At 44.4% G+C, this 10,780-nt stretch overlaps 1 protein-coding gene across 1 annotated transcript; it reads right to left on the bottom strand.

The window, feature by feature from the left end:
• Positions 1-3,172: 3,172 nt before the first annotated feature.
• LOC130474682 (free fatty acid receptor 2-like) lies at positions 3,173-4,129 on the bottom strand. Its single transcript, XM_056846380.1, has one exon. The coding sequence runs from the start codon at positions 4,127-4,129 to the stop codon at positions 3,173-3,175; it is 957 nt and encodes a 318-aa protein (XP_056702358.1).
• Positions 4,130-10,780: the final 6,651 nt, after the last annotated feature.

The following is a 10,780-nucleotide window of genomic DNA, read 5'->3' as shown; positions in this document are numbered from 1 at the left end:
CCAATTGAGAAAAGGTGAACTATCAATAATGTAAATACACATTTTTAAAAAAATGAAAAGGGAAAGAAGGCATGACTTACCAGGTCTCCAGGGCTGCATCGCAGCAGATGGCCATTCCTTCTATAGAAGATAGAACCTTCCTGTGCCTTGAAAGCCAAAGAATGGCTGCTGGACCAGCACATATTCTCCTGGCTGCAAACTGCAGCCAGCCAAGACCAAGCATTTTGAACCCCTGAGATGCCCTGGATGGCAATGATTGGCAGCTAGTGACCTGACAGCCACTCTAAAGACAAATTTTAAAAAGGGGGGTTATTTTTTAATTTATTTTTTTGCAAATCTACAACCAAACCACCCCTGGATTCTATATGGGAGAATGCATATTTCTTTGTCTCAGTGAATGGCATCACTATGCATATTGTAGTAGCACCTACAGGTGAGGTCTCGTAAATTGCAAAGACACCAAAGACACATTCACCAGATGGTTCAATCAAGTTGGTCAATGGAAGGGGCAAGGAGATTTTATTGGGCACAAGGGTAATCTGTGTTTATGCTGATGAGAATGCAGGTAAATATCGTTGGAAAGCCAAGGTTGGAAGTCAGGTCAAAAGTTCCCCTCCCTTTTGTACCCCACCTCTCAGCCTCATTGCTCCCGATGAGGCTAACAAGTCAGAATCCATCTTGAAAAAGACATTAAAAATTAAAAATCAAATAAAGAGGGATCAAAACACACACTGCAGAACTCTTCAAAGTCTTATGCACCAGACACATCTGACTGCCAGTTGCTGTGAGAGGCAACAACTGTTTCCCCCACGGTGAGTATTCCAAGACCTTTCATTGGCCACTGAAAAACAGTATGCTGCTCTAGATGGAGCATTGGTCTGATCCAGCAGGGCTGTTTATGTGTTTTTAAGGTCCACACCATCCAGATTATCAAAACATCCTGTGTTGCCCCTCATTTCCATTGAGAGAAAAATCGTCTGGCTTATCAGTGTGGAATCATTGGAAAGCCAAGGTTGGAACTCCCTGCTGCCCCTCCTCTCTTCAAATTTCTCTTTTTGATCAAAATGGAATTGATTAGAAACGGATTCCAAATTCCTAAAAAGAGGGGAGAAAACAGATTGTTGGCTTTCAGGGAGAAACTGGGTAAGAGGAATTAAGAGAATTCCTTTTAACATGCTACTCTGCGTCTTTCTCAGCTGCAGATTGTCAGTGGGACCTGCTGGTGGATGTAAGACAGTGGCTGTGATGAGTGTCCCATAATATTTTTTTTAACCATCCAGTTGCAACTGACTTATAGTGACTGGGGGGGGGGGGTCGACAAGAGACATTCAAAGGTGGTTTGCCATTGCCTGCCTCTGTGTAGCAACCCTGGTATTTCTTGGTGGTTTCCTATCCAAATACTAACCAGGGCCAACCCTGCTTAACTTCCAAGATCTGATGAGATCAGGCTACCCTGATTTATGTTTAGCTTGGTCCAAATAACAACTAAGGCATTTTCAAAGAACTTTATTGGAACCTGAGTGCTACTTAAATTGTAATGACTCAACAAACTTGTGTGCAACATGTGTTTATGGTTTTTCCGAGCCACATAAGAACATAAGTAAGGGCAAGCTGGATCAGACCAAGGCCCATCAGGTCCAGCAGTCTGTTCACACAGTGGCCAACCAAGTGCCTCTAGGAAGCCCACAAACAGGATGGCTGCAGCAGCATTATCCTGCCTGTGTTCCACAGCACCTAATATATTCGGCATGCTCCTCTGATCCTGGAGAGACTAGGTATGCATCATGACTAATATCCACTTTTACTAGTAGCTATGAACACCCCTCTCCTCAAACTGTGTTCTAAGGAATTTTCTTTGACCCTTAAAAGAAGCATCTCAAATATAAGACTGCAGACAGTCTTGCCCATCACTATGGATGATCTCCTGTGATATAACCAGTGAAGGACCAGGCAAAGAGTTCTGGCCACTTTTTGTGCATTTTAGCACCTGTTAGATCTGGCCAAACCAGCAAAGGAAGCCTTTTTCACAGCAAGGGAATCTGCCTTATGACATTTTCATGCCAGTAGATCAAGGAGCTCTTAAACACACTGGAGCAGTGCCTGAAGAATAAAATTGGCAGTTCTACGTTTTGGTTAGTTGTATCACACTGTGCCAACACGAACAAGATTTTGTATTTAAAATTCTGAGGGAAAGATTTCACATTTATAGTATGAAGATGAATTTTGAAACTTGGGAACCAAATTCATGATGGGGGGAGGACTTAGTTGAGTTGCTGGATTTTGAATAGTTGCGAACATTATTTTCAACTCTGCGCTAGAGCCAGGGTGCAGAGGAGAAGAAGAATTGGTTTTTATATGCTGACTTTCTCTACCACTTAAGGAAGAATCAAACCGGCTTACAATCACCTTCCCTTGCCCCCCCCCCCAAAACAGACACCCTGTGAGGTTGGTGGGGCTGATAGAGCTCTAAGAGAGCTGTGACTATCCCAAGGTCACCCAGCTGGCTTCATGTGTACGAGTGGGAAAACCAACCCATTTCACCAGATTAGCATCCACCTCTCATATGGAGGAGTGGGGAATCAAACCCGGATCTCCAGATTAGTGTCCACCACTCCAAACAACCGCTTTTAACCACTACACCATGCTGGCTCCCAAGAGCTTTCTCAATGCACTGTGCATTGTGCTTCTTGTGGAATGCCCTGAGCTCTGATTGCATAAGTCTCTGCAGGTTGGTCCAAGAAGGTTTCTGTCTGGGCTGCAGCTCCTTGGTGTCCACTCTGGAGATTTGCTCCATCATCATTATCTTTAGCATGGTTCCTGGGTCCAAACAAAAAGACAGGAGAGGCTTGATGAGTCATCAGGATGCAAGAGAATGCCTGAGCTATCCTCCTGAATACTGACTGATTGATGAGATGGGAGCCGATGAGACCATTAATAATCTACTCAGAGTGCAGATTGAATCACCTCAGGGTGAGGCAAATGGAGGTTAGTTCGCCCCATTGTCCAACCAGGCACACCTTAAGCCAGGGGAAATGCACAACTGCCAACCACCTTCCTGCCCAGGCTGGACACACAAGATGGATCCCAAAACCCTCTAAGGGGCATCCCTTTTGTAAGGAGCAGTGTCTTGGTCATATATCAGTCTTTGGCCCCTGTGCCTCCATGCCACCCCTTAGTGGTAGGAGAGGTCTGTCTGCTTACATTCTCCTTCATCATTATCTGTAGGATGTTTACAGCAGAGGACCACAGTCCGGAGCTTGTGGAACATGCCACCCCAACATTCATTAAAGGTATGTCGGATGGCCTTGGAAGAGAAAAAGAAGATGACAGGATCCACAGAGGTATTAAGTGTGCTGAGGAGGAAACCTTCCACTCTCCAAGGTGGACTCTGGTTCTGGATGAAGCCCACCATGTGGGAAATGTTGTATGGGGTGAAACAGATGGTGAAATTGAGCAACGTTGCCACGGCCAGGCCCACCGCCCGTCGCTTCTTACCAGCCTGGACATTGGAAAGGGAGCTCAGGAGGCGAATAATGTTCACATAGCAGAAGAGGGTGATGATGAAAGGGATGCAGAAGAAGATGAGGCTGAGCTCCAGTCGGAGAGGGAAGACGACACGGAGCTGCTCGGATGAGAAATTCTCATAGCAACGGGAGGTATTAGGAGAATACGGAAGGCTCTCATTCCAACCTCCATATCTTGAAGTGTAGATAATGCTGCAGTGGGAGCCAGCCAGCAACCAGAAAAAGATGCAGGCCACCAGAGCATAGACAGGCCTGCGATGCAACTTGTATTTGATGGGAAAGATGACACTCAGGTAGCGATCCACGCTGATTGATGTGAGGAAAAGGATGCTGAGGTACATGCTTCCATAGAAGCAGCAGCTGGTGAGAGGGCAGAGGGAAGGAGGGAGGGCCCAGTTCATGTGGGAAGAGACCTCCACCATCTTGAGGGGCAGGAAAAGCAGAAGGATAATATCAGAAATGGTCAAGTTGAGTAACAGGATGTCTATGGGGGTTGGCTTGTGGCGCAGCTTCACCAGGAATGTGTAGAAGGCCAGGAGGTTGGACGGAACCCCAGTTAGGAAGGTGAAGAGGAAGACGGCAAGGACAGCGGTCTCCGAAGCCATCCTCTCAGCTTCTGCAAGGGAAAGAAGGGATTGTTAGCTGTTGAAACCAGTCAGGTGATTTATTTCCTTCATCTTACAGGAAAATCCAAGGTGAAGAATTCACTTATGCTCTTCTCCTGTATTATTCAGCAAAGGTTGTTCTGTCTCCCTTATGGTTTTGATTCTGCTCCGTAATCATTGCAAAAAATAGTCAACCGATCATTAGACATACCTTGGTGGTATTCACACTTCCTGTCTTTGCCAAGAAGTTTCCACTAGCTTATCTGCCGCAGAACCCACAGGGTTCTTCACAGGATGCTGGTTGATGGTCTAGGGCATCCATTTCATGCAGAATACTGGTGAGGCTTGAAGAACACCCTGTTGTCCCCAAATTATGGGCAACCCAAAACACGCTCCATAGATTCCTGCAGCTCTGCAGCACAAGGGAAACTATGACATATAATCCAGCTGTCCTTCAAGATCTTCTCATTCGAAAAACTGCTGATGAGTGCTCACTCAAACTGAGCCCTCAAAAAAGTGGGCACCCACTGTGATAAACCACAGAGCATCCAATAATAGGGGCACATGCGCTATAGCTGAAACCAAAGTTAGCATTGGTGAATGAGTCACTCCGACCACACCAATCCTCCCCCAGTTTAATACAGACCTTGCTCATGAGGGCAGCTGTGGATTACCTTTTTTGGCTCTGATCTACTTTCAGTTTTAATAATAGGAGCACTTTCACTTGTCACTTTCTGTATTCTAAGTGCAGGCTTTCCACCCCCTGGGCAGAGGAGGAGAAGGAGGAGAAGAAGAAGAAGAAGAGTTGTTTTTTTATATGCTGATTTTCTCTACCTTTTAAGGAGAATCAAACTGGCTTAAAATAGCCTTCCCTTCCTCTCCCAAGAAAAGACACCTTGTGAGGTAGATGGGGCCAAGAGAATTCAGAGAGAACTGTGACTAGCCCAAGGTCAACCAGCTGGCCTCTTGTGGAGGAGCGGGGAATCAAACCCATTTCTCCAGATTAGAGCCCACTGCTCCCAACCACTACACCACACTGGGTCTCCTGCCACACTGCAATGAATTGGGGCAAATGAGAATGGTCCAGCATTTGTCTTCGTGTTCTAATTTGCTTGTGCAGGCGCTGAAGATACAATTTTTGTAGTAACTGCATCAGCCCCAGGCCTCAACAGCAAACTGAAGCTCCCAGTTCTTCATCCAAAGCACAAAACAAAACTGTAAAATATGTTTTCATAAAAACTCTGCATAGGAGTAACTCCAACAACATCACTCCTCCCCCAGTGTGATGCAATAATTCCATTCCAGTTTCCCAGCCATTTTGGCTTTTGTTTGCAATTTGTGTGTGTGTTAAGTGCCGTCCAGTTGCTTTTGACTCATGGTGACCCTATGAATGAAAGTCCTCCAAAATGTCCTATCTTTGACAGCCTTGCTCAGATCTTGCAAATTGAAGGCTGTGGCTTCCTTTATTGAGTCAATCCATCTCTTGTTGGGTCTTCCTCTTTTCCTGCTGCCCTCAACTTTTCCTAGCAACTTTTCCTAGCAATTTCCTGGCAATTTAGCTCTATATTTTTGGGATTACTTCTTTCCGGCTAGCCTCAGGACTCTGATCTTTCAGTTGGGGAGCCCATTCCGAGGCGCCGCCATGGTGCCTCCAAAGCCGTTCGCCAACCGCCGAAAGACTTTAAAAAGCCTTTTACCTGTTTTTAATTTTTTAAATGGGGCATTTTGCCCCATTGAAAACAGTGAGGCTGCTCCAACAAAAAGCTGGCACATCACGCTGTTCTCACCGTTGGCATACCGGGGTGAAAAAGGACAGGAAGCTGGCAGCTCCTCTCCCTGGCATGCCCCAGGAATGACCCCCAGGATGCTGGTGCAGGGTTTTGCACTGGTGGGATGCTGGGAGCAAGGCATCTGGGTCCCCCTGCTGGCATCCGTGCCACCCTGGACAGCGTAAGTGGCATGGGTGCCGGCGGCTGTTACACTTGCACTGGCACAGCCCCTTCCTGGCCTCCTATGGACTTTAATCCTTTCAGGTCAGGAATGGGCTGTTAGTAAGTGTCACGGTACTCTGTTCTAAATGTGGCCTCCCCTCTCCCCCCTGCAATAAAGCTGAAATGAAGTCAAGTGGGTAGAAATTCTTCAGCATTTGTTGTTTCATTCCAATTTGCTGGTGTAAACATCGAAGACTAGATTTTAACCCCCCCCCCCCCCCAGTAACTGCAACAGTCCATGACCTGGACAGCAAGCCGAATTTCCTACTTTTTAACCCAAAGCACAAAATAAAATTGTAACATATATTTAGAAGACAATGCCAATGGGCACAATCCAGAATGCGTAAAGCATGCTGAACCTAAGTGTGGCCTTTCTACCCCTTGCGCAGTAAAGCTGCAATTAATTGGGGCAGATGGGAATTGTCTTCTCATTCTAATTTGCTTGGGCAAGCATTGAAGGCACATTTTAATTTTTTTAAAAAAACGTGAAGGACACAATCCAGAAAATGTAAAGCACTTGGAAGCAGCCTCAGGCAGATTTACTGGAGAGGTGGCATGGATTTTTTTTCTAAATAAAGAAAGACAGGCCTATTTATTTCAATGGGCAGGGTTGCCAGCCTCCAGGTGGTAGCAGGAGATCCCCCAGAATTACAAGTGATCTCCAGGTAAAAGTGATCAGTTCCCCTGGAGGAAATGGCTGGTTTGGAAGGTGGACTTTATGGAATTATACGCTGCTGAGGTCCCACCCCTTCCTAAAACCCGCCCTCCACAGGCTCCACCCCCAAAATCTCCAGGTATTTTCCAACCTAGAGCTGGCAACCCTATCAATGGGAGATGTATGCTATTGATCTCCCAGTGTCACAAAGTGATTTAAACATGCTGATCATTGGCCAAATCCTGCTCCAAACAAGTAATTTAGAGGGGTATACAGATGATGTCCCCATTTTATGTTCATTAAATCTTTTATTTTCTTCCTTCATGCCCTGCCTTTCTCCACAAAGAAGATCCAAAGCAGCTTACATCATTCTTCTCACCTCCATTTTATCCTCACAACAACCCTGTGAGGAAGGTTAGGCTGAGTGTGGGTGTCTGGCCAAAGGTCATCCAGTTAGCTTCCATAGGAGAGTAGGGATTAGTACCTGGTTATCCTGAATTGTAGTCTGGCACTCTAACCACTATACCACACTGTCTCTGTTGTTGTAGATGAGGCTGATAGATAAGTCAGTGTCACACACTGAGCTTCATTTCTGAACAAAGATTCGAACTCAGGATGTTCCAGTGAACTTTGGTCTCAGTGGAAACATTCTGCAGCTCTTCAGAAATTATGGCAACTAACAATAATTTCATTTCAGTTTCCTAGCCATTTTGGCTTTTGTTGGCAATTTAGCTCTATATTTTTTGGGACAGTTTCATACCTTGCTTCAGCAGACACAAAGAAAGTCACTGCCCCAGTTATTAAGGACCAAATTCAGATGTTCATCCTTGCAATTCAATTTCCTCCCATCCAGTCCCCAACATTGCAGGATTATAAGAATTGAATTTGATACAAGATCGCCTTGAAATTCATCAAGAAGAATTAAGACTGAATTTGTTTGAGAAGATCCTCTCATACAGGCAACGTTTCATTTGAACTTAACTTTACATGATACAAAAGTGAAAGAATAAAACTCTTCCCAAGAAGATGTTCAAACGATTTGGAAGCTCTTCACCTTCCCTTTTATTGGAGAATGGTGAACTTGTTGTTGACTCTTTATTTTAATATGTCACCAAACACATTTTGAAATCAATATTTTTAAAGGAATATTCCTTCCAGAAGCAATGTCTAATCTTACCTGTGTTCTAGAAAGTTCAGTCTCCACTTGGTCTCCAAGAAGGGGAAGAACCACCGCCTTCTACAGATGATTCAATTGGTAATCTACACGGGGGAAGATTGAGGAATTCAGCTACATCATGTTTATGTGATCCACAGCATCAACCCCCCACCCCCAAATGGTAATTTAGTATTTTTGGTAATTAAAAAAAAATCCTGATAATCTGAAGCCCTAAACCTTAGTTTACTGAAATCCAGCTTTGGGTCTATGTGGTATCTGCCAAAAGGCTTTAGACACACACATACCACAAAAACCTTGAAAGTTCTGTTCAAGACAGGAAGGGCAGTAGTAGGCTCATCTGATGTTTCAGAGGAAGCAGGCAGCCAATGTCCCACTCAGAACAGAAAAAGGAACAAGTTATTTTTTTAAAAAAACAATGAACTTCTACGTTTCCATTTTCCAGACATTGACAGAGTGACAACAGGCCAGCCAACTGTTACCTTATTGGGGGTAATTGTTCTCCAACATGTCCATAGCAGTACAAAAGAGCAAGAGTTCAGTAGCACCTTAAAGACTAACAAAATTTCTGGCAGACCTTATCTGAATGACGCTTATCTGAATGAGCTTAACCAAATGAATGCCAGGGAAGGAAAGGGTATGAGTATCTGAAGAAGTGAGCTGTGGCTCACAAAAGCTCATACCCTGCCAGAAATTTCGTTAGAGTCAGTTACAGTCAGTCATAGAGGAAGATTAGTCCCACCCAGAAGATAGAGCTCTTGAAGATCCCAACTTTCAAGATGCCCTCCGCCTCAGAGCGAGAACAAACCTTGTTTACTTACTGTGAAGGTTCCTTCTGCTCTGAGGTAAGGAGGGCATCTTGCCCACCCTAGGAGAAGAAAGAAGGATACTAAGAAGTGGAGGGAAGAAACATTGATGGAAGAACATATAACAAACTGATGATATAAGGTCTGATTTAAAAGTCAAAATATGAAGCCATAACAGCACAGAAATGTTCATAGATTTCTATCTTCTCTGTATGTATATATGCATGTTCTTGTTTTTTTCAATTCACATTTACATATGTGTCTCTGTTCTATCTATAGTTGCAGTTTATAGGTTAAGGTTAGTTATTATAAGGTCTTTAGGACTTTGAGTTAAGCTTGGATAGTGATGAAACGGAGGTGATTCCAGCCAAGGCAACAGGAAGAGGAAATCAGATCCTGCTTCCATGGGCAACCAATAGGAATCACCCATTGATAGGATAGGTGCTACTGGATTCTTGCACTTTTCTACTGTTAACAGACTGATATGGCTACCCATCATGAGCATGTCCATAGACAAGCATGGAAGATCTAATAATTTGGAAGGACATGGGTCATGGTTTCATTTACTTAAAGAAGATTTCCCCATGAAATCATTCCTTCTAGCCTCCTAATAAGTTACACATTGCTAGTGTCAGTTTAGGGTCACTGGCAATGTTTCCCTGATTCCTTTTTCAGTTCTAAGTAACAGGCTGGCTTCCTGATTCCCCTGCTTCCTCTAAAATGACACAGAAGTCAGTGGCCTTTCTACACTAGACAGATGCTTCAGGACCTTCTTTCAATGTCTATGAACATGCCCATTCAAGGGCTTTTGGAAGTGACAAAGTACACTGGCCATCCATGGAATCATCTGTATAAGATAGTGATTCTTCCCATCCTTGGAGACCAAGTGGAGACCAGCCAAACTAGGACAAAAGTAAGATTAGAAATTGCTTGAGATTAATTAATACATTATAGATATATACTTTGAAAATGTTATTGCTAAATATTAAAATAAGGACCCTGACCTGGATGGCCCAGGCTAGCCGGATATCATCAGATCTCAGAAGCTAAGCAGGGTCAGCCCTGGTTAGTATTTGGATGGGAGACCACCAAGGAAGACCAGGGTTGCTGTGCAGAGGAAGGCACTGGCAAACCACCTCTGTTAATCTCTTGCCATGAAAACCCAAAAAGGGGGCGCCATAAGTCAGCTGCAACTTGATGGCACTTTACACACACACACACACACACACACACACTAAAATAAAGAGTCACCATTAGGTTCCATAGAGCAGAGCTTCTTAAAGTGTGGGTCATGACTCCAAATGGGGTCGTGCCATTGAATCTTGGGGTCATGAAAAAGTCGCTCCCCTCCCCGCCGCACCCTCCTTGCCGAGCGCTCCCTTTATGGCAGTCTTTCTACCTCCACTGCCCCTCCATTTCCCCTGAACGCAGCTAGGTGCTGCTTGCAGGCTTCCAATCGCACATGTGATTGGGAGCCTGCAAGCAGAGATGAGGCAAAAAGGCAGGCAAAAAGGCAGGCTGTCCCTGTGACAAAGATTGAATGGACGTAAGTCTGACATTAGAAACCACCACATTCAGTCTCTACTGAAGGACAGGCGGACTCACATTCTTGCTGTATCGGAAGAAGTGAGCTGTGGCTCACTGGACTCTTGCTCTTTTCTAATGTTAGGATACATAGTGAGGAAACCAAAATGTAACACATGTTTTTGTAGAAGGGTGGCAGTGTTTCACCAATTGTAGGGAAGTAAACTATAAAGGCAGAGCTGTTTGTTAGAGGGGTGGATTGCAAAAAGTTCTGTTTTAATTTTGGGTTTGGGTTTTCCATGAGGCATGATTTTTGTTATGCTAGAATTTTGCTTTCATTTTTATAATGGCTTTTGGGCACAAATTTCAGGTTCAGGCATTTTGGCAACTGAAAAGCACACCCTGTGCAGAAACCCTAACCTGACATTTAAAAGGTATTCCTCCCATGTCCCTTTAAAGTTTTAAAATTGCAAACTATGCAAAACTGAATTATTCAAGAGG

Source organism: Euleptes europaea, chromosome 3 (assembly GCF_029931775.1).
Source record: "Euleptes europaea isolate rEulEur1 chromosome 3, rEulEur1.hap1, whole genome shotgun sequence".
NCBI classification, from domain to species: domain Eukaryota; kingdom Metazoa; phylum Chordata; class Lepidosauria; order Squamata; family Sphaerodactylidae; genus Euleptes; species Euleptes europaea.
The sequence above is the reverse complement of the archived record's forward strand: the minus strand, read 5'-3'. Positions and strand labels throughout refer to the sequence as shown.